This window comes from Phragmites australis, chromosome 2 (genome assembly GCF_958298935.1).
Source record: "Phragmites australis chromosome 2, lpPhrAust1.1, whole genome shotgun sequence".
In the NCBI taxonomy this organism is placed as follows: Eukaryota; Viridiplantae; Streptophyta; class Magnoliopsida; order Poales; family Poaceae; genus Phragmites; species Phragmites australis.
The window spans coordinates 37,984,095-38,011,703 of NC_084922.1; the positions used below are offsets into that span (position 1 = coordinate 37,984,095).

At 42.5% G+C, this 27,609-nt stretch overlaps 2 protein-coding genes across 3 annotated transcripts; both read left to right on the plus strand.

The window, feature by feature from the left end:
• The first annotated feature begins 19,576 nt into the window (after positions 1-19,576).
• Positions 19,577-22,908, plus strand: LOC133908692 (glucan endo-1,3-beta-glucosidase 13-like). 2 transcript variants are annotated; one of them, XM_062350816.1, is made up of 4 exons: positions 19,577-19,944; positions 20,304-21,578; positions 22,464-22,494; positions 22,579-22,908. In XM_062350816.1, the coding sequence occupies exons 1-4, from the start codon at positions 19,890-19,892 to the stop codon at positions 22,706-22,708; spliced, it is 1,491 nt and encodes a 496-aa protein (XP_062206800.1). In that variant the 5' UTR covers positions 19,577-19,889; the 3' UTR covers positions 22,709-22,908. The 2 variants fall into 2 exon arrangements, with proteins under 2 accessions (XP_062206800.1, XP_062206801.1); XM_062350817.1 differs by having other exon boundaries at positions 22,582-22,908.
• Positions 22,909-24,326: 1,418 nt separating this feature from the next.
• LOC133908693 (profilin) lies at positions 24,327-25,563 on the plus strand. The gene is made up of 3 exons (XM_062350818.1): positions 24,327-24,665; positions 24,766-24,903; positions 25,022-25,563. Exons 1-3 carry the CDS (start codon positions 24,543-24,545, stop codon positions 25,154-25,156), a joined length of 396 nt encoding a protein of 131 aa, XP_062206802.1. The 5' UTR covers positions 24,327-24,542; the 3' UTR covers positions 25,157-25,563.
• The last annotated feature ends 2,046 nt before the right edge of the window (positions 25,564-27,609 follow it).

Genomic DNA, 27,609 nt, shown 5'->3' on the forward strand with positions numbered 1-27,609 from the left:
TTGTACTTACCACAAACCGTTTGGATATCTTTGTGTGTTTCATTCATAAATGACTAAGGTTTGCTGTCTCCCTCCTCAGGTTTCATTAGAATTGATCAAGGTTTCCCCTTCTCCCATAAAAGAAGCAACTAATTGAATATTTAGATCTGCTATCAAAGTGAATTATATAGTCTTAAGATGGAAGGACATAGGTAAGTAATACAACTCTATGCAATTTTTTGACAGTATGTGTATGCTATTATTGGTCAAGATGGTTAGCATCACGTGTATATGTTATTTTTTTTATCAGCATATGCATAAGTCTCATACTCGTGGTACTTTTGTTCATTGCAGAGAGAGCCTGGTGCCTAGTTTGGTACCTCATGTTGGCATGGAATTCAGAAATTCAGATGAGGCTTGGATGTTTTAGCTTAGCTATAGAGGTCAGAAGGGCTTTGAGGTCAGATAAAGGTACATAAACAAAACAAAGACCAATGGCAATGTTACATCATGTAGATATATTCGTGGAAATGAGGATCATCGAAGGAAAGACCAAAGGGATCATATAACAAAGTATCCTCGAGCTGAAACAAGAACTAACTGTCAAGTCCGCATGGGTCTTTCAATGGACCGAAAGAAGGGAAATTATAAAGTGACTGAAGTGGTTCTGGAATATAATCACAGCTTGCACTTGCCACAAACCTTGCATTGTATGGTGTCATAAAGAAAATTTTTAGATTTACAAGCCTTTGAGATTGAAACAACCGATGATGCTAGAATTGGGCCAAAGGCAGCACATGAGTTGGCAAGTCGCCAAGTTGGTGGATCACTTAATCTTATCTACACCCTTCGTGATCACAAGAACTATTTGCGTAGCAAGCGCCAACGAGAGATGGCATATGATCAAGCAGGTAGCATGCTTATGTTTCTTCAAGATAAAATTGACGAGAACCCGTCTTTCTAATATGTACTGCAAATGGATTGTGAAGAGCAAATAGCAAACATTTTGGTGTTGTTGTTAGTTTTGATACTACATTTGGAGCAAACAAAGAGAGCAAGCCTGAAAGGATCAAATGATCCAAGAGAGGGGTGAATTGGGCAATTAAAAAATAAGCAAGTTAGAACACAAAGTAAATATGGAGAGTAAATTTTGCAAGTAAATAAAATGCTAAAATGTAAATACGGGAAAGTAAGAAGATGGACAAGAGAACACTAATTTTTCTCTGAGGTATTGAAAAGTTGGCACACCTTCTAGTCCTAGTTGGATCATCCACAAAGGATATCACTCCCCTTGAGTCATGAAGTCTCAAGTGCTCACTCATGATTGTCACTTTTCCATTTCTGAATTGACGGACATCAAACTAAACACATAGCTCTTCTCGGGGCTCCCACAAGAACTCCAAAAGCTCATCAAGGCACCTCTAATCATCAAAGATTGGCTAAGTGTTGCCAACCATCGAGAGTAACAAGCCAATAATTTCACTTGACCAATACCAAGCCTAGACTATGACTAGATATACACTTGCTACTCTCCAAACACTAAAGATGTTCTTAACCTTCAATTAAGAATTTTGGAATTCACTCAAGTGCACTCTCTTGCTTCTTGATGACACACAGTATATGAGTTCTTTTGGAGTCACAAGAGAGCCAACTAAAACCAAGTGAGGGGGTATTTATAGGCTAGAGATCCAAATTTAGCCGTTGCTTAACAATCCACTTTTTCTGTTAACACTGGATGATCTGGTGAACATCTCCTCACAATCATCGAACAATCCGGTGAGTACAAACTTCAAATACCCACTGTGCTAGCTATCATTAGCCGTTACTGCTGATGATAGTCCGGTGTATGCATTCAGTGAGCATACCTTTAGCCCGGACCATCTGGTGAGTTAACCTTCATTTTTCAAACAGCCGCAACCTTCTCTGCAAAAATTAGTCCGGTGATTCCTCTTGCCTTCACTGGATCATCCGGTGAGTATAGCTTCTTCTAGAACCAACAAATCTTCTCTGCAAGAATTGCTCCAGTGTGAGAGTCCAGTGTACACACCATGATCACCAGATCATCTGGTGAATTGAGCTTCATACTTCATCACTTGAATCGCCTCTGGAATAAATAGTCTGGTGCTTTCATCATTGCATCACTACATAATACGGTGAGTTAAACTTTAATTTTTTTTTGGACAATTCCACTTCTACAGAAATTAGTCCGGTGCTCTCACCAAACTAACACATGACCATCCGGTAAAACACTTCTAATATTTTTGGACACATGTCTCCAAGAAAAGCATTCGGTGATTCCATCACCTTAATCATCGGAACATCCGGTGAACTCAACATCTTTCTGTTTTGACAAACAAAACATGCTCCGGCGAGAACAAACTTCACAAGATCGGACCATCCAGTGAAGCTAAATTCACTGAACTCGTCCAATTCAATCTTTTATTGAGCTATAACTTCACGACATCTCAACAATAAGCTTCTATGAGCTACCTAGCGCTAGACATTCACAAGTGTGCATCAAACCAAGTCTAGGCTCAACTAGATCAAGCTACTACTCTCAGCCCCGCTTTATAGTACAGTCAAAAAGACTAAGAAAGAGACTAAGAAAGAAGACCTATAGTACTCTAAGTGTCCTTCATCTCCTTTGTAACATTTAGAACTAGAAGATCCTTAATCCTCTTGCACATGTTCTTTTATCGTCCATATAATCAACTTAGGGACCAAGAACACCCAATCATCATTCTGAACTAATATTTTTTATACCCTTCAAAACAAAATTGTTAGTCATAATGATACGATTGTCATTAATCATCGAAAAACTTACCATTTACCTAGGGACCTAGATGCTACAAGGTCTTTTTGTGTGTTTGTTGGATTCAATCATTTTAGAGAAACGATAGTTTTTGGTGCGGCTCTTTGAGACCTTTCTAAAAGCACACAATGGGCGGTAACCTAAAACAATATATACATATAAAGATTTTGCAATGGGAAAAGCAGTTGGAGAAGTATTTTCAAAAGCATGGTATGGACCGTGCACCTTTCGCATTATGCAAAATGCTGCCAAACATCTAACTCAAGAGAAGAATGAAGAATCAAGTATTCTCTCATATCATGCATGTATGAGTATGAGGATGAGGCAAAATTTGAAGAGGCATTTGACATGATGAGGAAAAAGTTGAGCAAACAAACTTGGTTCAATAGTATATACAAGCTGAAAGAGAAATAGGTTGATTGTTATATGAAGGATGTTTTCACACTAGGAATGAGAATGTCGAGGGTTAACCTCTGACAATAATTCTGGGGTGTACCGGTCGATGGGTGCATGAACGACGCTTGCGGTGTGTGTGTTTGTGATGAACTCAAGAACACATAAATTATCTAGGTTTAAGCCTTCGTAAGGATAACAACCCTACGTTTTGTGTATTTTGCTATTAGTGTTTGTGAACCAGTTACATATAAGTTTTCTTGACTCCTACCTCTTCCTCCTTTTACAAATTGGGTCCTCCTTTCTTTATATACTAGAGAGAAAGAGAACTTACAAGTGGGTCATATTTAGCAGACTTATGCCTTACTAGATATTCTACTCTTGGATCATCACCATAAAAAATTGGGTTAACCCAACTTGCCTAAGAGCTCTGCATGCCCGTCCCATCCGTGAAACATGCCACACCTGCCTTCCCTGGTCACCCGGCCTGTCCCATCGCTGTGCGTCCTAAGTTTGTCTACTAAACCGCCCCGTCCCTGCACTCCTCGATTCTACATGCAAAAGCATCCACTTGCCTGGTTGTTCTGTAGATCCCGTCCCATCCGTTGCATGGCGAAGTCGGTCCACAATACCCCACTCTATAGCAATTAACGCTACGGGATGAGACACTGCCCATCTGCGTCGGTCACGACTTTGTTCACTAGAGGAGGTGCTTCGAGAAGGAAAATATTTGAGTAGACATCAATAAATGTGATTAGACAAGTTAGGTATGTGCGTCCTGCGATCAGCAATGGCTGATCGTGGGACCATATTATATCGTAAGGAGACTGATCACGCAAGCCTCGCACTGGTCGTGTAAGCCAAGGGCTGATTGCGCAATAGGCCAGGGTTCAGAAAATATCCTCCGCCGACGTCACATCCCTCACAGGACTCATTAGCGAGGATGTCCCCTTACTCAATACTCCGACAAAGAAGTACACAATTGAGTGAGAGTCTGAACAATGACCAGAAAATTCATTTCAAATCTAATTTTGATATCATTCAGTTTCTTAAGCATTTTGAAAGGGTGGTGCAAGGAAAAAAAATAATGAACTGAATTCAGAATTTGATTCAAGGAAAAAACTACCTAGAATCAAGATGAGGACACCTATGCTGTTGTAAGCTAGCAAGCTTTACACACATATTATATTTGAAGCTTTTCAAGGTGAATATGAAAGATCCATAGCAGCATGCACCAAGGCATTGGATGAAAATAATGAATATCTTGTAGCAATTGGAAGTCGTGAGGGAGATTTGATCTTTGATTAGGAGTACAAAGTTATTGGTGATCCTTTGGAGCAAACAATTGTATGCAGCTACAGGCAATTCAACATAATTGGGAAATTATGTGCCCATGCTTTGAAAGTTCTTGATTTGATCAACATCAAGTCACCGCCAACACAATATATATTAAAGAGATGGACACGGGAAGCGCGGAGTGGAACAATACAAGACAACAAGGAAGAAACATAATTGAGAATCCAAGGTTGGATGCTATGCTTCGCTATAAATTTCTATCCCACAAATTTCTCAATTTGGCACATCGAGCCGCCAGCTATTCATAATGCAGCTTGTTAGTAAACAATGTACTTGACATGCTTAGCAGACAAGTTGAAGAACAAATTAATGCATGCACTAGTACTGCTGATCCATGTACAATCTGCACAGATGTTATGCCTCCAAATGAATTGTTGAGTAATGCAAGCCTAAAGAAAAAGGAGGTACACATCAGAGTTTCAAAGCAAAAAAGAACTTGGCTTGATAAGAAGTGCAAGACTAGGAAAAAAATAGAGTAAAAAAGGAAAAAAAATCAATGGTATGTTCTTAAAAAAAACTCTGCATTTCAATGTTATTATTCAGTCATATATTTTTTTCTTGATCTTTTGATATTATTTTCTTGGAAGGAACACGAGGCTGGGGAAGAAACACTCCATGTTGGTGCAACAGCAGAAGTGGCAAATGATAGTGCTTCTAAGGATAATGAGAAATCTGGAGAATACATGGTCCTTAATAGCTTCACTCAACTCTTGACGGGACCAATCAATGATGATTTTTTTACTGAAGAATTATTTTAGCAATGGAGTCATATGTTTTAATTTCATTTTCGTTTGATTGTTTCCTGCAAGCTTGATTCTTTGGCTATGGACTGGTTTGATACAAGCATCACTGAATTTCCTTTTGGTTTTGATACTAGCATGTATTAGTACTTGCCACAAACCTTGCATTTGATGGTGTTACAAAGGAAAATTTCAGATCTACAACTCTAGTTCTGTTTATATGTCTTCTTTTGCCATTTTGCAAGTGAGCATTCTGGGAGCACTCTCCTGTAAAATTTCTTGAAGGTATGTATCTCTAAATGTTCAATGTTTAGTGTTTCCAGTGTTCAGTCTTCGACATTCAATGTAAATGCATTCTAGAGCCTTTTGCTCAATCTCATTCTCAAATGAACACACTAGTCGAGCCCAATAGGCACACCGACATGGTTTGGTTAGTCCACGATGGGAAATGGCAGTGAAAATTGGCAGCAAAATGCCACACATAATGTTCAATTGACAAAACAGTCAGTGATCACAATCTCAGGTCACAAAATAATCAATCTTTACATTCAATCTACATAATAATCAGTCGGTGCTACTGCCATTATAAAACATTCAGTCTTTACAAAACCACGTTATTGATGCTGCTACTGCCAAGGACGTCTAAAGCTACTACTGCAAAGGGCGTCTGAAGCTACTACTAATGTCGTGCTTCAGTCTAAATGTGTCGCTGATTCCGCTACTCCTCAAAGGGCAGTCCATATGACAGAGGAGCCGATTCCGAGGTAGGGCACCTGTGTCGCTGATAGGACGGCTGAGGCAAGGTTGGACGGGGGAGCGTACTTGGAGCCCGCATCCCCGGTCCACACTTGCCAGTCCATGTCACGTCGCAGTCCAACAGGATGTTGTCGCGAGGCGCGAATGCGGTGGAGTTGCCACCTCCCGCTGCTTGCACCCACGCCACCGCCACGTAGGCGGCCAAGAGCAATACGACTAGCAAAAAGGCCCTCATGGTGGGGTCCCTCTCATAGATCAGGCATCAAACCTTCAAACTTCGTTGTCGTTGGAGTGGAGCTCAGCATTACGCGAGACAGAGGAGGCGAGATTTGCTTGGAGCTTAGGGGAGGAAGAGGAGAAAGGGGAAGCTGGTAGACAGCCACGCCGCAGACAGGGAGGAGGGGTGGTAGCGTTAAGGGAGGGAAGCCTCAACATTTTTTATCGTGTTATTTGGTTTGGATGCTAATACGAGGTTAAACTGCCTCTCTGATATAGATTACTCTTACATCGGAGGAGTCGATTCCCTTTCTGTTCCGTGCCAAGACTGCGATCCAGGCCAACCAGGTGATATTTTTTCTCGAGCTTGTGTGCGTTCAAACGCTGTAACGCGTCCACGACGAAACCGACCGCTCTGACCACCTTGCTCGTGCGTAGAACATGGAATGCTATACTCCATTTTATCCGCAGAAGACTCTGAAAGCCATCACCCAAAAGGCACGCCGCGCTCGCGGTCCTCGTATAGCCCCCCCCCCCCAAGCCGATAAGGGCCCTGTTTGGGGGAACTTTTGGCAGCTTTTGCTTCTCAGAAAAGCTGAGAAGCTGAGAAGCTCCCCCAAACAGGCTGGTTGCTGAGGAGCTTTTCTGAGAAGCAGAAGCTGGTTTATGGTGAAATGAACTAAAAGCTGAAAAGCTAACTGAGGGTGGCTTTTCTGAAAAACTGATATGCTGAGAAGCTAAAAATTAAACCCATAAACCAAACCGCTTATTTCAGAAGCCATAAGCAACTTTTCAGAAAAACAGCTTTTCAGAAAAGAAAAGAAAAAAACTCATAAGCATCAGCTCCCTAAACAAACAGGGCCAAGGGCGCACCGAAACGATCCGTAGCGGACCCTGCCGAATCGTGCGAGGATCCGACGAAAGCGACCGGCAACGATCTTAGCGCGGCGCGGCGCGACGCGACGCCCATAAAAATCATGTGCGGCGAGACAAATTTCCCCAGCTTTTGCGTGGACCACACGTGGACTACCTGTCCCGGCTACGCGCCAGGCGCGGGAACGGCGCCGGCGGAAGCCGAGCCGAGCCGAGCGGGGCATGTGAATCCCGCCGCGACGATCCTAGTCCACGCGCTCTCTTTTTCAGTGTTTCTATCGTCGGAGGCTCGGAGCCGACTCAACAATAAAGTTACCTTTAATAATTATGTCAAATTATTATCTTTTATTTCTCTTAGTATTTTTTTAAAATATTTTATTCTTAATTTTACATCTCTTTTAAAAATTAGTTTTTTAAGATTTTTCGTTACATGGGCTAGAGTTTTCTCGATACCTGTTTTATCTCTACTTACTCATTTCTTTTCTCTGTATATATTATAATAATAAAAATTAGTAGCTATCTATAATTATTAGAGTTTAACTTATAGACTACCACTTAACGAAAGAGGTGAAAATGACGAGAAAAGGTGCGTAGGTCCGGCAGATCGATGCTCAGGTATATCCGTTCGCATATGCATGCTATTGCTACCTGTGCTTCTCCTGTGCATTAGTGAGTGCCATGTATATCTGTGAATTAACCATCTTTCTTGAGAAATCTTTTTCATTTGGCATTCTAAGGGCATATACCTAAAACTATTTGTAGGCTTATCTGGTGTTGCTTCAAATACTATCTCTATTTTTATACTTACCACTATTAATTTACGGTAATAATTTTGATTTTATATTTTTTTAAATATATATATATATATATATATATATATAACTCTAATATCATTACATTCATAGTGAAATATACTTTATTTGTATTATATATTTTTAAATATTCATAAATTATTTATAAAAATACAAAGTCGAAATTACTATAAAAAATTAATGGTGACAAATAATAAAATAGAGGTAATAAAAAGACGATAGATACGTGGTAGGCTACTACTAGTACGTATCTCTCTTAGCGTCTCCCATGAAACTTTGATTCAAACCTAACGCTGAAATCGTCGATGGTCGGATGCCAAGTCTTGCTAAGCTTCCTGCTTGGACAGAATCAGCGCTGCTGTTCTTGAACCCTGACTCAACTGCATGTCTGAATAAACGAGACACGACGGCCGTTGCAGACTTCTGCGAAACCAAAGACGCGCTGCCCTCGACACGTCCTGTCTGCCGTGACGACTGACGAGTGAAGGCTCAGGTTCAGGGGCTTCGGCCAAGTCGTCGCAGGTGGCGTGCGGTTTCAACCGACGGAGGGAGGGGCAGGTACGCCACCTCACCTTTGCCGTTTCGCGGCGGATGCCAGATGACGGGACCGGTAATCGGTTGGGTGGATGTGGATAGGTTTGGATTGGGCTGTGAAGAGATACTATTTACTAGTTTAACTGTGTAAATAATTTATTAATTATTAAGAATTGTATTTATTGTGAAGCAGTATTTTCTCAATAGATATATTTTTTATTATGTCTATTTAACATGTATAAATATGTAAATATCATATAAATCAATAAAAGAGTTTTTATTTTCTTTACTTCTTTGTCTCTGTACAATTACTTGTAATATATTATTAGACACGCTAGTTCTACGACTACTGAGTTATTAGGCCTCGACACATGGTAAGCATTCTCATGGAAGATGTTCATACCTCACACATAGCATTGGGAAAGAATAGCATCTCATTCTTCCTCTGTCTTGTCCTTACCGACCAAGGCGTGGTCTCTCTTGACCACACCTGAAACGATGTCCTTCGACATCCTCCTGGCTCAATCCCCATTGCCATCGGTGCTGGATCCACCCGATTCGAAGGGGGTGAAGCCACATTGACAGCGGCGGACCTCAATGTCCACGAGTAGCCACCCACACTTAGGTGCATCCCTCTCCTCCTCTCCACCGCAACAACAAACAGCTCAGATCCAAGGCAATGCGGTTCCAAGACCGCAACGCTCGTGGATCTTATCCACACCAACAGTGTCAGCTGGGGCCAACAGCGCCCTCCACCCACACTCGCTCGCGCGAACACACCGGCCTCTTTAGTGGTCAAGCCAACCTCGAGCCACCAGCCACCACCTCAATCGCGCGAATGAGGGAGGGACTAGAGCACCCCCACGACCAACGACCCCTTTCTAGGGCTAGCGGTGGCCCTCTGGCAAGACCTTAACATGGTGGCTCTACGGATGACGGTGGCATATGGCATCCACGCTCATCGCTGCACGATGATGCACCTGCATCGGTGCCTCCATCCTTCAGCAGTGGTTGGCGGCTCTTCGGCGTATCTGTGGCTGGCGTGTGGTGATGCACGAGGCTTGCCCATCCAAAACGGCGGTGGACGACCACTACCCGAGCCTCAGGCGCGGCTCATGGAACCCAGAGGCCCTCGACCTCCCCTACACCGCAGAGCACCGGCCATGCCAGGAACAGTGTGGCACATGGTTTGTCATGTCCCAAAGCCGTAACTACGTAATCAAGACTAATTATGCTTCATAAGCATCATGTTTAATTTTAAATAATTTTATTTCGGAGCATTAGAGCACTTGGTTTTAAGTCAATTGTATGAGAGAAATAAATTCAGCAGAGCCAACCACCCCATCTCCTCATGGGGCAGCAGCCCCCACCAACTCCCCCTCTCTCTCTCCCTCACTCTACTAGCTCTCTCTCACTCCCACCATGCAGCTGAGCCCCCTTTCTCTCAAGCTCTCTCTCTTTCTCCCTCGATTCCTTCCTCTAGAAGCTGAATCGAGGTACGCATATAGTATTCACACGATCCCTAGCTTCTAAGCTCCTCATCCATTCAATTAATTTTCATTTTCCCTAAGGATTCGAGCTGTTCTTGGTGTTTTTGCTTGAAGCACGAGGAACCGCAGTTGGACTCCTCTTCCCAGGCGATTTCTTCGTTTCCTTCATCATCTGGTGGTCACCAACCTCCACAAGCACCATGGGTAAGTCCCTTATGCTTCTGTTGGCAAGAATGTGTAAATTGGTGGGTCGATTTCGAGTTTAGAGCTAAGTTTATGGAGTTCTTGAGTTCTTGAGCTTTGGAGAAAAAGAGAGGATTTAGATAAGATTTGTGCTAGGAATCATGTTGCTAGGTTGGTGAGTGAGTTCTAGACTCTATGAACTATCTTAAACATATTTTCCTTTGGTTTGGAGAGGCTTACAAACCAAATCGGCTAAGTTTCCCCCCTCGAAGTAACCTCTCTGGACAACCCGAATAGTCTGGGTAGCCCAGTGAAAACTCTGATGATTTGTGCAAAAAAATCGTTAAGGTTTAGGGTGCATGTTTAGTCTAGAACCCTTTGTATAGTGTATATGTATGTTTATGCAGGATAGATTTAACATACGAGTCGAATCGGCCAAAGAAGATTATCGAGAAGTGCAAGTCTGCCTAACCCGGATAGTCCGGGTTAAATCCGGAGGGTTTGGGTAATTTACGATGCTTTTAACCGAGCACCTCGCTCGGAGCCTCAACCGAATAATCCGCCCAACCCGAATAGTCCAAGTTAAACCCGGAGGGTCTCCGAGTTAATTCGATTTAGGTTTAGGAGAGAACCCCCGTCCGGAGTACAACTTGAAGGTTCCGGAACCCGGATGTTGCGAGTTCAACCCGAAGTCTCAGGCCTCCTGTTAGCTTTTCGAAGTCATTTAGATTGTAGAGTTTGCTATTATTTCGCATGTCTTACACTTTTAGCTCGTTGTTATGCACATTATATCACACATTGTTGTACCTTATCCATGCTCATCATTGTATGCGTTCTTCTTTAGTGAACGAGGATCCGAAGCGTGACGCGGGTGTGGTTGAAGGTGACACCGAGCCACACGGATTATGTGAATTCAGTGTAGGTAGCATCAGACAGCCGCTTGAGCAGCAAAGCAAACATCTAAGCATGTTTCTCACATTAATTTGGATCATATGTGTCTAATGTGATAAAATACACTTTATGTACATTATGCATGTTGTTGAGTTGACGTCGAGTCTTATATGGGTAGAACCTATGTTGATCCATTACACCCCATCTTGAGTTATTGGTGATCCATCTCCTTATAACCGAGGTTTAACTTGATGATGGTATAGTTTAAAACTTGACCGAAATGCTTAGCCATGCTTAGATTCTTCGGTAGAAGTCGAGCAGTGGTTCAACCCCCGTTCGTGAGCTATAGGCTTTAACTACCATCACATTGATAACAATATTGGGTTCATGGTGTTGGTTGGTTGAGTAGTGAGGATAAGGCGAGATGTGGACGGTGTTAGGGGTATTTTTTCTGCCTCGATGTGGAGTTCTCTAGGGTAGGTCGGGAGAGGAACCCGAGCATCGTAGACCGCTTGCGTCGCTTAAGCACCAACTATTGTTGCAGTTGGCTCTAGCACTTACCGTACTTATCACATGTCGATCTTATGGTAAGATAAGCCAAATAATTTCGTAGTTGTAATCATTTGAGCTTGCACATCGACCGTGTGAGCGGGTAGGTTTATAAGAGATACTTGAGATTGCTCCGAGAGTTAACCTAAGTGGGCTCCACACCGAGTGATGCCTGCTTCAAATGGTTGGAGCTTATTAGGAAAGGTTGACACGAGTACCCCCTTCGGTGGACATGTGTGGTTACTCAAGCTGTATGGTCCTCGAGTCTTGTGGGTAAAGTTGTACCCTTTGCAGGGTGCAAAAATATTTTGAAATGCCACGCTCTCGGTCATGAGCATGCTTTTATCCATTTGCAGCAGTCGTAGTGTTACGAGTTTGGTTTGAAGTAGTTGTTGGGTTGAGATGGTTCTTTACAGATATTATTACTATGATTTCTTTTACATATATGTTCAGTTGATGGTTATAGGTTAGATAGTTATGTTGGTTAAGTATAGATACTCACACATGTTTTTGTTAAATTTTGCTTTCGCATATAAATTTACTTAACCATGCAGTCGTATTCTTACTAACATCCTAATTCATGATCCTTGGAGTCGGGTTATCTATAAGTACACAATATGGATTAAGTCTTACGAGTACCTTCGTACTCATGTTGCTTTTTCAGGTGCTACCGGTCCAGAGGAGTTGGTCTTTAGCTACTTCACATCCGTCGATAGTGGTGACGAACATGAGTAGGCAACTACTCGGAGGTCATGCTTTTGTGATGTAGTCTAAGGCACATGGCTCTATCCTACTTTTGTCGTTTATACTTTTAGCTTCTGCTACATAGTTCTCTTTTGTCTAGAAGTTGATTAATTTCAGTCTCCTCCTAACTCCCTTTTGCTGTAAATTGTAAGAAATTATGGATGCTTAAGAACTTATAATGTAATTTAATTACTTGCTCTTTGTTAAGTTTTGTTGTGGCATGATATTTTGAAAATGTATGTGTTTCGATCTTGAGCACAAAACACGTGTCGGGACTACCGAAGTGGTTTTCTGATTAATTATTTAAGTCTTGATTAAGTAAATGATCGATTTAATGATTAATTAGAATATTATTTGGACGGTTTCTTATAGCGTGACATCAGACTTTGGTTTAATGAAGTAGCCTAAAGATACTTAGGACATAGGTTAGCAAGTGTGTCAAACCTACTAAGCAACTCAGTAAAGTTTCTTTTTGTACCTCTTTGTGCTAATATATACAAATTTGTTATACTATGCTCCTAAGTGTAACGTGTCCTTAGTTGTTGCATTTAGAGTATTTCTTTATGCATTGTGGTGTTTCCTGTTATGATGCATCTGTTAATCATGTTGTATCGATGCATACTAATAGCGGCAAATATAGGAGGCTCAATCAATGCGAGGTGGGGGCCTAGTATGTTCCGTACAATGATGGTACATAAGGTGAATACGCTAGTTATTCACTTTAGTAATAACGTATGAACATCCACCATATAATTGTAGATATGGTTATCTACCTATGTGGTGATTACATGGGTGCCCCGTAAGGTGATGGAATGGGACGTGAATACGTTGGTAACAACGTATGAGACATCACTTGTGCGGTGAGTTGCATAAGCATCATTCGCACGAATACTTATTTTTTTCATGCGAAAGGTGATAGATGTGATTGTGGTGATTGTTTGGGAGAGATGCGCTCGAGAAAAAAATATGTAGATAAGGATCGAGAATATTTTTATACTCTATTGCTCATTTTGTACCATACCTTTAAGCATGTATTATCATCAACCAATAGTATATGGGTCCAAACAAGCGATTTCCGACATAGAGAAAATAGCACTTGCTTTATATATGTCGGAGTTTGACTTTTGTATTTTTTTTATCTTATCGTCACAATAGGATAAGGACTTACGGTAGTGATCTTCCTTAGAGTTCTAATGAGAATAACCCCGTGCTACCTGCTCTACCGAGTATGGTGGATGTCCTAATGAAGATAGAGCAAAACCGCTAAGCCCATGCAGCTCTCATTGAGGCCCTAGTGCGCAACATGACCTCTTATGGAGGAGGTGGGGCCGGGCGCCGAGATGAAAATATCATATATATATATATATATATATATATATATATATGTATGTATATATATGTATATATATATATGTATGTATATATATGTATATATATATATGTATGTATATGTATGTATGTATATGTATGTATGTATATATGTATATGTATGTATGTATATATGTATATATGTATATGTATGTATGTATATATGTATATGTATATATATGTATGTATGTATATATATGTATATATATGTATATATGTATATATGTATATATATATATATGTATGTATGTATGTATGTATGTATGTATGTATGTATAGCTTCGCAAAATGATCAACCACATAAAAGTCATGTGGCATTGGTTCCATTGAATCATCTACCATTATCTATGAAAATAATTTTGCTTTTATTGCTCAGATGCAAATAGACTATATAAAGAGCAACATCACTAAGCATATTGCTCCTAAATTATTTTATCCTCACGAGTTACAACAAAATAGAGAGATAAATATCTTACAAACTAAATCTTACAATAACCTCGCAGATTTATTCACAAAATCCTTACCAACTTCGACATTCCAAAAAATATGTTCATGGTATTAGTATACGATGACTTCGTTATTTGCAAGGAACAGGAGAGTTTTCTTCTGAATTTTAACATGTTCCTACATCATATTATACTCTTTTTCCTTATATGAGTTTTACTTACAAGATTTGCTATAAAAGATTTTAATGAGATAATATCTACATAAAATTATATATCATATCTCCTATTTTCCCTACTGAAATTTTTAAATTAGGTATCAAAGACATATTTGATCCACAATCATACCTATTGTTTTCTAAACTCGCTTATGAGTTTTTTTTCCTTTTAAAATTTTCTCATATGAGTTTACACTAAAGCAATAATCAACATATGTTATATCATTTTCTCCTTATTTTTTCACTGGGTTTAAAGGAGTTTTAACAGTATATCAACGTATTATATTTGTCTTCAAGTTTTTCTTACAGAGTTTTTAAAGGAGTTTTTACGTGATGTATGCAGATCATTAAATTGATCAAAAAAGAGTGTTGTGAAATAACTATCTCTAGTGAAGAGGCAACATTTAGGTTTAACTATATGATTAATTTATTAACTATTAAAAGTTAGATTTATTGAGAAGGAATGTCTTCTCAACAGACATATCATTTTATATATCCATTCAATATATATAAACACGTAAATATCTCATAAATAAACAACCAGAGTTTTTATTTACTCTACATCTTTATCTATATATAGTTACTTATAATAGATTGGATCAGGCGGGGACTGGGGAAGGTGGCGGCCGACTGACTGGTGGAAGGAAGTAGGAACGCACAACGCAGCACGAGCCGCCGGCGAAGCTGGCCCGTTATCGCGTGGACGGCTGTGCTGGCCAGACGGATGGATAGGGAGGGTTGGCTACTTCGGCCAATTAAAGTTATGTCATACTTAGTTACGTACTACTCCACTTTGGTAGATAATTGGACAGATCATTGCGGATGACGGAAAGAGTTTTCTTCTAGTGTTCAGCTCTGCACGTCCGCTGCCCAGATTAACATGTAGCACAGCAAAAAATGAAGAAGCAGGGAGGAACGGACGGGAAAAAAATGCGAGCCAGGGTTACAGAATATGGACTCTTTTCTTCAATACTTCATAGTAGATGAGCCAATATATGGTCTCCGCTCCCCAGAAAAGGGGGAAATTTGAAGGAGGCGTGACGGTGTGGGCCAGAATTATCTAGTAGGAGCCGGAGCTTGCAGGTTAGGCCAATACATTACCTATGCAAGTTCCGGCCTCTTCAAAGCTCTCTCTCTTAATATTCTCTCCATTCAGATTTAGTGGACGTATTTATTTTTTGGACGCTTGTTCAGATTTAGTAGGTATATATTTTTTGAACGTTTATTTAGATTTAGTGAACGTATTTATTTTTTGGACGCTTGTTCAAATTTAGTGGGCATATATTTTCTGGATGTTTTTCAGATTTGTTAGGCGTATTCATTTTCCAAAGCAAAAATATATATCTATATTCCTCATAAACCATGCGCATGCTAATTACTCTTCTAGTTGCTTCCCGAAGGGTTTGCACTTGCACTCACACATGTATGCATGCATGTTGTAGCATCGCGATGGTCCATTTAAAGAAGCCCATCACTGGCACTGGGCAAGAAAGAAGAAGAATGCCGCAAGTGGTCAAGATGGTGAAAGAACCCATCGGTAAGGTGGTCGCGGACTCCATCGACAAGTACATCGGAGATAAGGAAGAAATCATTGGCGAGGTGCCCAAAGACTACCTACGACGCCAACGACGAGAAGGAAGCCAGCCGAGATGTGGCCGAAAACTCCGCCAGCGAAAGTTGAAGCGTACCAAGGTTAATATTGTTACCAAAATTGAGTTCAGGTATGGGATCATTTAGGCCCAGAAGATCTATGTATGATGTGAAAAATATGAAGCCTAATTACTCAAACTCAACAAAGGACAAAAAATAAAAAAATAAAAGGTGTAACTTACCTAGGTTATCATTGTCTTTAGGCAATGGCTTATTGAGATCTGGCACTATAGACTCCATTGTTTCTTTGTTTAAGACTTCTACTGCTCTATTTCTTCTTGCTTCTCTTGATGTTGTCTTGTGTGTTGGTCATGCACCATGACCATACTTATAGGGCAGTACTTGGCGGGTACTCATAGTCTAAATTTTCATTTGAATCTTCATTAGGCGGCAGGCTGAAATTACTTATGGAATTGCATGAGGTGCCAACCTAATTTTTCAGCTGAACTAGTTTGGCGGCAATTTGCATTAGGCAACAATCTAAATTTTCAGCTAAACATCTCGCAATAGTAGCTTGATTTGGTGGTACACAGGCATGCATGCAGCTGCACTAGACTTTGAATGTGCTGCATGAGGAGATGCGAGACGATTATAGTGAGCTGCATGCATATTTAACGAATCAGTGAAGACATTCAGATCAATTTTACTATTTCTTTGGTCTTTGAGCTCGAAACAAATAAGTCCCTTAAATCCGAACGGAGGAAATACTCTCTCTCCCTATATATAGACACACACATACATACACAACTCGGCTTTCTCTTAAAAAAAACGTATCGGCAGTACGATATTGTCCTGCTTCTCCTCTTTTAATTTGCTACTCCACTTTACCACCTTTTCAGTGAAGTGACATTCGATGTCAGCCCTCCATGTATCAATGTTACAATATACTGTATAAATAAAGTTTTTGAGTAATGTTTTATATAAAATTACCGCTTAAACTTCTGTAGAGTAATGTTTTATATAAAATTACCGCTTAAACTTCTGTAACTGTTTTGATGAATATAGTTTTAACAAGTATCAAAGTTACGAGATCCAGAATTCCAAGAATTAGAAAAACTATTTTACCAGAGGCACTTGGTTCTGGTCGAAATCATAAGTTTAGATTATTTCTAATCACAATTCTTTTATTTCATTTCCTTTTTGATTCTTCATTTTATTCTCGATTCATTTATTTCTCTCATCTCCAACAATTTTCCTTCAAAGAGATTCGTGAAAAGAAAGTAGAGAGAAATCCATCCTGAAAGGAATGACTTTGGAAATCCCTCTGTGACGAAAATCGTGAAGATAAATCGTTAGAGCGCAGAAGTAAACGAAAATCACTTTATGAAGGGATTTTAGACCCTAACGAAAATCGGTTGAGGATGATCTTAGCGGATCTTCCATCTGACGGGTAAGAGCATGTTGTGCATTTTGATTAGTAGCATAAGTTTCTAGGTAAACTGGTTCATTACAGTCAGCCACCTCTAACTTGTGGACAAAAATAAACAAATCGGTTACCACTCTTACAATGAGAAAACATTGCAAGATTAAAAAGATTTGTCTCAGACCTCTTGCAAAGAGCATGCAAACATCCTGGGAAAAATCCATTTTATTCCCATCAACAATCTTATTTATTCGAATTGCTCCCTGATAAATTCTTTGACTGGATTTAGTTCACCGAACAATTCAAATATGGTCAATTTACCCCTAATAAGATTTGTATTTTTTGTTTCTTCTCATACAAGTTTTGTTTCAAGCTCATTTTTTTGGATGATACAAGACATTAAACCCTATATTACAATTTTTTTTAGAATTATTCATTATTGTATTTAGTGGGGGGGGGGGTAAATTGACCGTATTTGATTAGTTCGGTTGCTTAAATCTAGTCAAGTTTTTTTGTTTGAGGGGCAGTTCTAACAAAACAACTTGTTGAGGGAGTAAAATGATTTTTTTTTTCGTTTTATGACTTGTGTGGAAGATAGGTGGGTGCCTGACAATGAACCAAACATATCATGAGTGCTCATTTGGTTCGGGAAAAAAATCCATAATTTTCTCACTCCATGACCATTAAAGCATGCTATAATAAGAAGTGGCAGATAACCACAAGATTAAAGAACGGAAAATGAAAATATGTAACCACATTTTTTATATCATCGGCTAACAAATGTTTTGACAATGAACCAAACATATCAAATGCTGTGGCTGTGGGCCCTCCACATTTCTTTGCGTTTCGAAAAAAAGGTCTCGCACGGGGTTCCATATTTGTGCTCCCGAAAAGAAATACACAAAAGGCCCAACAAGCCAAGAAAGAGAGCACGGCGCCAGCTTTGCCGATAGAGGGCCCACAGCATGCTGGTGTGGACTGGCCTTACCAATGCGACCTGTCCTTCTCGATGCCTCGGTAAAATGGTCTGGCGTGTTTCTCTCGGGTCTCCCCTTCCAGTTCCCAGTCGCCACTATGGATGTCAACGAGGCCCCGATCCCCGTTCCCCGACGGGGAATTCCCCTATTAGGGGATGGGGATGGGGCCAATTTCCCCCCTGTGGGGGTTTAATGGGGGAAAATTCTCCCCCGTCGGGTATGGCGGGGACAGGGACGGTTCCCTGTCTCCTGTCCCCGTTTCCCCGCGGGGATAATTCCTCGAAATATTTAAACTCTCCATGGCCCATATATGCAAGAAATGGCCCAACTAAAGCCCAATCCATCAAAGCCCGTCAGCCAGCAGGCCCTTCATCGTGCTAGCGTAACGGGGACGGGGAACCCGTCGGGTATATTTCCCCGCGCGAGGACGGGATGGGAGAATTTTCTCCCCCGCGAGCGGGGACGGGGACGGGGACGGGGACGGGGAAAATTTCCCCCAATCGGGGTGGGGATGGTTACCCATTCCCCGCGGGGAATTTCCCCGTTGACATCCCTAGTCGCCACTAATCGCATTGCACTTGCATGAACCGATGAACACCCTCTTTATGGACAAAGAGCCTGTTTTCTACTCTCAATTCATAAATACACTTCGTTTCGAATAAAACATGGTTTATAGTGTGTAGTTTTAATCACTATTTTTTATTAAAATATATTTAATTTGTGATATTACGAAAACGATTTTAAAGACAAATCTACATATACGATTTTAAAATTTTAAAATTAAATATTTTAAGAACTATTATTAATTAATGGTATTTATGAGCCGAGGGAGTATTCAGTTTTCAACTTGAATCACCGCACACCGCAAGCAGGTGGACTGTACGTTTAATGTAGTATCGTAAATTGAGAACATGAATTTATGGCGTGAGCACAACGTCATAAACTCTTTCCATAAGAAAAGTATCCTTCCGAATCCTCCCTTCTTTGTTCTTAAAAGTAAAGTAATAATTGGGCCTCGGTCTTTACATTCAAATGCATTTGCACCTCCGGTCCTAAAAGTAGTTAGTTCAGTTAAACTTTGCATTTACTCTTAAAGTCATTTTTTACGATATCTCCTAGCGCCCGACATGTGGGGCCCGCTTGAGCCCGTGTGGTCCCAGTCCATGTTAGAATTTCCCTACCAGCAAACATTCCTCGCTCCCTCCTCTACTCCTTCCGTTTCTGTTCCGGACTTGAGCCGCTCTTGTTTAAACGCGCTCAACCCACGCCTCGCGTCCGCTTCCGCCGCTACCGTCACGCGCTTCCCTGCACGCCCTGCTCTGCTCTCTCTCTCTCTCTGCACAGCAGTGGCTCAGCGGCTGCGCCCCTCGTAACTCGTCAGCCCGTGACTGTCTCGTGTCGTCCTCTCGCCTCCCTCTCTCCTCTCTCCCCTCCTCGCCTCGACAGTCTGACCGCAGCCGTGCAGCCGTGCATTGCTACCGCAATCGCAGACACCGAGAGCAAGGCGCCGAGGTGGTACCAGGGCCCGGCGTTCTCACGGCAATGGCACGGCGGCTTGTACTGGCGCTCCCTGTGCTCCTCTTCTTGCTTCTCGTCGGTGAGTTGCTCCTTCTCGTTCTTCAATGTTTCGATGCTTCAGTTGCTCACTTGTGAGTATTGCTAGCAATGTGTGGACCGCGAGATGCCTTTCTTGTTCGAGGAAAAGGACACGATTCTTCTAGTTCTTTTGTCCGGATATTGTGCTGCATGTTCTTAAGCATTTTTGGGGGAAATATTCCATTTGTATTGCCCCTATTTTAATTGATCCTGCTAGCATGTTTGTTTGTTTCCATCGAGAACCAAAAACTGAAGATTGATCACTGCATTTAAAAAAAAATAGAACTTTCAAAACCAAATAGCTGCATTTGCTATGTTTGCGTTGGAGATAATCGAAACAGCAAATGCGCACTATCGCAGGGCACTGCCGCGGCGGCAAGATTGGCGTCTGCTACGGGCGCAACGCCGACGACCTGCCGGCGCCGGACAAGGTGGCGCAGCTGATCCAGCAGCAGTCCATCAAGTACGTGCGCATCTACGACACCAACATCGACGTCATCAAGGCATTCGCCAACACCGGCGTCGAGCTCATGGTAGGCGTCCCCAACTCTGACCTCCTCGCCTTCGCGCAGTACCAGTCCAACGTCGACACCTGGCTCAAGAACAACATCCTCCCCTACTACCCTGCCACCATGATCACCTACATCACCGTCGGCGCCGAGGTCACCGAGAGCCCCGTCAACGTCTCCGCACTCGTCGTACCGGCCATGCGCAATGTGCACACCGCACTCAAGAAGGTCGGTCTGCACAAGAAGATCACCATCTCCAGTACACACTCGCTCGGGATACTGTCCCGGTCGTTCCCGCCATCCGCCGGGGCGTTCAACAGCAGCTACGCCCACTTCTTGAAGCCTATGCTGGAGTTCCTTGTCGAGAACCAGGCACCGTTCATGGTGGATTTGTACCCCTACTATGCGTACCAGAACTCGCCGAGCAATGTGTCCCTGAACTATGCGCTGTTCTCGCCGCAGTCTCAGGATGTGATTGACCCAAACACTGGACTGGTTTACACAAACATGTTTGACGCGCAGGTCGATTCCATCTTCTTTGCGCTCATGGCTCTGAACTTCAAGACTCTGAAGATCTTGGTCACTGAGTCAGGGTGGCCGAACAAAGGGGCAGCCAAGGAGACCGGAGCGACTCCAGACAATGCTCAGACTTACAATACCAATTTGATACGTCATGTCGTTAATGACAGCGGCACGCCAGCGAAACCTGGGGAAGAAATCGATGTCTACATCTTTTCCTTGTTCAATGAGAACAGGAAACCTGGCATCGAGTCGGAGAGGAACTGGGGACTGTTCTTCCCTGACCAGAGCTCTATCTACAGCCTTGACTGGACTGGCCGAGGCAATGTGGATGTTATGACTGGAGCAAACATCACAAATTCAAATGGGACCTGGTGTATTGCTTCAGCTAATGCATCGGAGACGGATATGCAGAATGGCCTGAACTGGGCATGTGGTCCAGGCAACGTCGATTGTTCTGCTATTCAACCGAGCCAACCCTGCTACCAGCCTGACACTTTGGCTTCCCATGCTTCATATGCATTCAATAGCTATTACCAGCAAAATGGAGCTAACGTTGTGGCCTGTGACTTTGGTGGTGCTGGAATGCGAACGACGAAAGATCCAAGTAAGCATCATTTTATAATACCCATGTACTTATGTGACTATGGGCCTGTATCGCAAGACAATCGTTCCCATTACATTTACAACCCTGTGTCGTTGTGGCATTACATATATTCTGATTACGGTAGTACACTTATGTGTAGTCCTTTAAGTGATGTTGTAATGATAGATAAGCTGCTCATATGGTATAGTGCTACTAGTATTTACTAATAACTAATTACATGTTGATGAGGTGCTTTTGCTACTAGACTGTTGATATGTTTCTGAGAATCAGTTGCTTACTTGCAACCAATTGCGAGTTTGCATTCTCAACCTGTGGTTTTCTGTTTTTCTCCATTTCATCTTCTTGCATAGGTCATTGAAGTTAGGAATACAAGCATGAGCATTATTAATTTCGATTAATTCTTTTGATGCAGCATGTATGTTATCACAACTGATGGTATTCACATGTTTTAACCCTTCAAGTATTGAAAAGACTTGCGGTTACTGATGCTGTTATAATTTTCGAAGTATCTTAACTTCTGGTAGTTGACTTGGAGTCGTGGATCGATCAACTTATGCTCCGTTATGCATATGAAATAATGGAATTTTTTATGATAGAATGTTGGAATTAATATTTCAGTATAGTTTATTTGTTGGTAAGTTGCTGGTGTATAGAATCTTAGAAAAATACTGTCACCGTGAAGTGAGAACTAGTTTTCTAGATATTATAATTTGCTCCCTTGATACCGTTGTGCTCCAGTTTTCTTCTATAAGCTCTGTTAAGATGTAGTTTTTTTGCTACCTGGATTTGCTTGCTTGTACAATAATAACATGGAAGGCCTACTGTATGGTCCTTTTCTTACCAGTTTAATAAGCTTCTCATGGTTTATGTATTGCTTGCTTGCAGGTTATGACACTTGTGTCTACTTGGCTGCCGGGTACGAAAAAACTCTCATTTCTTTGTTCTAGTTTAAGAAACAGTTTCACTGACTATATTACCACCTTTTTCTTCTATCTCGAAGCAGTAAGATGAGCACGACAAATTCAACATCTCCTCCAGCTCTGACCGACTCCAGTCCACGACCATTGGCCAAATGCTTCACCCCCTTGGTCTCCATGCTGGCCGTTGCGATAGCTGCAGTGGTACTGTGATCTATGGAGAACGCTCTTGGTAGTCTTTTCGGATGAAAGGTGGAAGGCTAATCGCCTAATGCTGGTAACCAGTGATGTTCCGTTTTGCCATGAGTAGTAGACTAGCAGTAGGGAACCGTATCATGCAGTAGGAATTCTCTAGTCAGTTTAAGATGTACATCGTTGCGCAGACTATATATCAGCTGGCATTAAGAACCTGAAATCCTCTGCTGGAGTGCTGGTGTCTCTTATTCTCATCCTCGCTGCATTTTGCATCGATCATAGTATCGCTAAACGCAACTCCATGGTTCTACTTTTCCGAGTTGGTAGTATACTAGCATGTGAGAATATAGTACTGCTGGTTATCGAGTGTGGAGCGATGGATACTCTTCTGCAAGCCTGAAATACACATTTGTGGGGACAGAGTGAGTGAATGAGAATAATAAGGTGGGGACTGAGAGTACTCGGGCAAATCCTTGTGGAGCAGCTGAACCATCAATAGATTGCATGAAGCCCCAGAGTCAGTTGTCAGTGATGCCCTATTATTCATTATCGTTCTCTATGTGTTTCTTGATGCGCCCTTTTGAGCTGTATAGATGCTTCTTCGCTGTCGATGATCTATGTGAAATCAGGAAGGTGCAGTAAAACTAAACAGGATTAGTAGCAGGAGCAGGGTGTCTCCGTGTAAGCTTTAAGCAATACAAGATGTAGCATAAACAATTTGTCTTAGACTCATGAACTTGTGAATTAATCTCTACTATATGAAATATTAGTGGGTTCAAATACTTATGGTTTTTTTTATTTTTTAAGTCTTTGATGTACAACTTTGACCATTATTAGGATATAGTTATAATACCTAATAAAAATATAATATTATGAAAGTATTTTTAAGATAAATTTACACATGATTTTCATGTTTCTAAACTAATTATTCTAGAAAATATTGACGGTCAAGTTTTAAAATTTTAAACGGATTTTGGTCAAAGCAACAAGTATTTATAACTAGAAGTAGTAGTAAAAATCCTTAAAACTCGAATAATTTATCCACTTTTATCATCTATCCTTGTCCTTCAGTCTCATCATCTCGTTACCGGTTATGTATAGCTCCCGTTTTACTGACAAAAATAAAAAAATTAAGAGAAAAATTAACGGATAATCTTCTCATCTTTTTTTATCCATTTATCCATCTAAATCAAACTAAGGTAACGTTTCCAACGTATATGTTTTGCAACGCTCCCGTAATATATCTACATCCCTATATCTTAAATTTATATTTAATATTAACACGTTTAATATTTATATTTTTGTTGCAAGGCACGGCACTCAACTAGTTAGAAAAGGGAAAATGAGGTGGGGTGGGGGGGGTAAAACTAGGATAGGCAACCAGAATTTATGGGCTTAGGAAGCCCACCCCAGCCCAGCACCGGCAGCTTGGCGACCGCTTTCGGCCAGAGTGGGGGCATCGTGCAGTCGTGCAGACGGCTGGAAAGTGAGATTCGGATGGCCCGCCAGCCACTCAGCCGTACGAGTTGCAGGCCCGACGCACAGCCCTATCTCACTGTCGTGGGGCCGCGACCAGTGGCGAGCAGCGCACCAAATGAGGCGAGGTTGAAGGGCGAGCTGAAGATGGAACGGGTGGTTGCGACGGAAGGAAGTAGTGGCGATCCAGTCCTCCACCTCGCAGCGCGCGCGCGCGCGCGGGTCTCTCCCCGACCCCTCGATCTATTTATACCACGACCATCCCCTGACCACACTTACGTGAGCGTCACCACCGCGCAAACACGCAACCCCACCAGAGACCGGCGAGCCTCGATCGTCCCTTTGGTTCGCGGCGAGCCGAGGCCCGGGCGCGAAGATGTCGTGGCAGACGTACGTGGACGACCACCTGATGTGCGAGATCGAGGGCCACCACCTCACCTCTGCCGCCATCATCGGGCACGACGGCACCGTCTGGGCTCAGAGCGCCGCCTTCCCGTCGGTAAGTGGTTTCGTACGTTCCTTCGTTCTTGCTTCGCGTCGACGACCGATCGATCACGGCTGACGCGCTGTTTTCTGCGTGCGTGATCTGGCCGATCCAGTTCAAGCCCGAGGAAATGGCCAACATCATGAAGGACTTCGACGAGCCCGGGTTCCTCGCCCCGACCGGCCTCTTCCTCGGCCCCACCAAGTATATGGTCATCCAAGGCGAGCCCGGCGCCGTCATCCGCGGAAAGAAGGTACGTGCCGACCCATCGCCGGATATGCCGCCCTCTCGATCGATCTCTCCGCCTGATCGATCCTGCCGCTGTGCAAGGCGAACTGAAGTGTAACCTGCGCTGTGCTCTGCCTTTGCAGGGATCGGGAGGCGTCACCGTGAAGAAGACCGGACAGGCGCTGGTGATCGGCATCTACGACGAGCCGATGACCCCCGGGCAGTGCAACATGGTGGTCGAGAGGCTCGGCGACTACCTCGTAGAGCAAGGCCTGTAAAACCGATCCATCTCCCGTACGTCCACGGTTCAAGCAGCCAACCGCGACACAACCACCAGCACGTAGTAGTCTCTATGCCTTAATTTTTAGTCGCCGTCACGCATGGGATTGCGGTTTCCCGCACTTCTTTCCTCCCTGGCCCCGCCCGTCGCCGATCACCCAGAGATTTTCTTCTTCCCTTCCCCCCCCCCCCCCTGTTTGTTGGTGTCGTTTTGGCAAATAATTTTGTGAATTTGTTTTCCATTTGGGTTGTCGTCTGAGTTGTGAACCCGGAACAATATATATGTGTTTGGCATGCTTTACTTGTAATACGAGAATACATATGTATTTCCTACAGTCTCATCCAATTTTCCAAAGCGCAGCGCGAAAATAAGGGGGAAACTACTTGATATTGATTTGGACTTTTAGAGAAATATTATGTCTTCATTTTTTAAGGAATTTTGTGTGTTTGATGGTATCATTTACTCCAGCGGCTTTAGGATTTTGGATCCACATCGCTGTTGAAAAAATGATCGTCTTTATAAGCACGTAACTGGGCCTATGTCCTGAATATGTGTAGCTAAGCCGAACTTTTCTGGGCTGAAAATGGCTTTGTTTGTTCTGACGGGTGGCCAGGTTTGGAAAGAACGGAGCCCAATAAATTTTCAGACTTCAGGCGTGGCGAAAATCATGGCAATGTTTAGGAGGTTAGGTGTGTTTGGTTTGAGAGATAAGTGTGAGTGGGATATGGCTATTAACATTTTAAGTTGTTTGGTCGAAGGATGAATAGATAAGGCCATTCAAAAAATATTACTCACATATGTGAATAAAGTGAGCCACCTTTTTCCCTGATGAGGCCATTGGCCTTGTCTAATCTTAATCATGAGGAAAAAAATAGTGATTATTAGCATGTCACATTACAAATTAGTATTTATTACTTCGAGATTATAGTTGGTAATTGTTAGTGTGTTGTTTAGTATGTTGATTAGAGTACCGTGAGTGATAATTATCATGTTTTGTTTTTAATTAGTAATTAACATGGTAAGATTAGCATTAATAAGTGTTAATGCATGTTAATTGGTATATGATTAACTATTAATATTTGAAATTAAGAAATATAATTTAGTTAAATATTCTTATCCCACCCGCTATCATCTCTCCAACCAAACATCAAGTTGGCACATTTCATGAACCTAACCAAACATGTGACTTAGATAGTATTATCTTTAAAAACGTGGATGACCATAAGTACATAACTATTTAACATTGTCCTTCCAAACAAACACACATCGCACTGTCTCAGGTCAGGATCACTTTGACACCAAGCGAGCCTAGCTTTGCATTCGTTTATTTCCTTTTGGCCATAACCCCTCTAAACTTTTTGCTTTCTCCTATGCACTTCTAGTTTACAAGCTGGTCACTTCCAAAAGGGGGGAGAGCAAAAAGAACATCCGCAGCGGATGTGCTTATTCGCCGTTAATGCAAAGCATGAATATTGCTGCTCCTTTTTAAAAATCATTTTGGGCTATCTCGATTTCTGCGACAGGGATATCATGAACCGGTGGTGGTCTGCACCAGTGCAGTAGGTCCACGACGCGATGCTTATTCCAGTGTACCAAGTTGCTGTTTGTTTATACTGCGCGTGACATGCAAGCTGGTGAGTGGCAGTACATTTTACAGTGATCGTCGATTCGTTCGTACAACTGGCAATAGATTGTTTAGTACAAATGGCAGCCGAGTTCTAGAGCTTTGTGCACATGCTTGCTCTGCATGCAGCAGGTGAGAGCGAGGCAAAGCGCATCCAAGTCGTGATCATCAGCTGCCGCCTGCCGGTCGTTGCTGCAACTGGGTGGGTGCTTTGCGTACTCAGCAAAATCTGGTAAGCAGATCATGCATGGTAGTTATAGTGGCAGTTAAGGAGGCCTCTCTTCTTTCTGAGACCAGTTAAGGTCTTAAGGAGGCCTCGGTAGCTCCATCATTCAGAAAGTTCTGGAATTTCGAATACGCATACACGGTATACAGTATGCCGGATCAACCGCAGGGACCAATTTCAGGAACTTTCGTGAGGCAATCGGATCCACGAGAGCACCCATTTTTCTCAGGTTCAGCCTCGACATGAAGACCACTGCACGATCAACTTGGCTTGGCATCATCGATCGATTCGCTCGTTATCATCGCGTGTGATCGGTTAGTCCAACGCTGGCACATATCGGGGAGCGTAGCCGTCACCGAGCATGCATGCAATCCGAACCTTGAAAGCATCCGGATCGACCGCGAACCACCGGCCGAATAAATCACCTCGGTTCCGACACCACCTGCAAGGCTGCAACGGCCACCACCCGCCGGTCCATCGTGATACCCCAACCGCCGTGTGCAGTCAGTTCCGGTCCAAGATGCCGTCCAATCCAGCGGGTCAAAGCGGCGCCCAACCAGCCGGGCCACATGCATCCGCGCCGCGGGCTCGCGCGCGGCAC

Excerpts from the sequence above, each read along its gene's own strand:
- LOC133908693 (XM_062350818.1), top strand. The coding sequence starts at position 24,543 with ATGTCGTGGCAGACGTACGTGGACGACCACCTGATGTGCGAGATCGAG. Across the intron at positions 24,666-24,765 it reads AGAGCGCCGCCTTCCCGTCG|TTCAAGCCCGAGGAAATGGC; the intron begins GTAAGTGGTTTC and ends TGGCCGATCCAG. Across the intron at positions 24,904-25,021 it reads CCGTCATCCGCGGAAAGAAG|GGATCGGGAGGCGTCACCGT; the intron begins GTACGTGCCGAC and ends CTGCCTTTGCAG.
- LOC133908692 (XM_062350816.1), top strand. The coding sequence starts at position 19,890 with ATGGCACGGCGGCTTGTACTGGCGCTCCCTGTGCTCCTCTTCTTGCTT. Across the intron at positions 21,579-22,463 it reads GCGAACGACGAAAGATCCAA|GTTATGACACTTGTGTCTAC; the intron begins GTAAGCATCATT and ends GCTTGCTTGCAG. Across the intron at positions 22,495-22,578 it reads TGTGTCTACTTGGCTGCCGG|CAGTAAGATGAGCACGACAA; the intron begins GTACGAAAAAAC and ends TCTATCTCGAAG.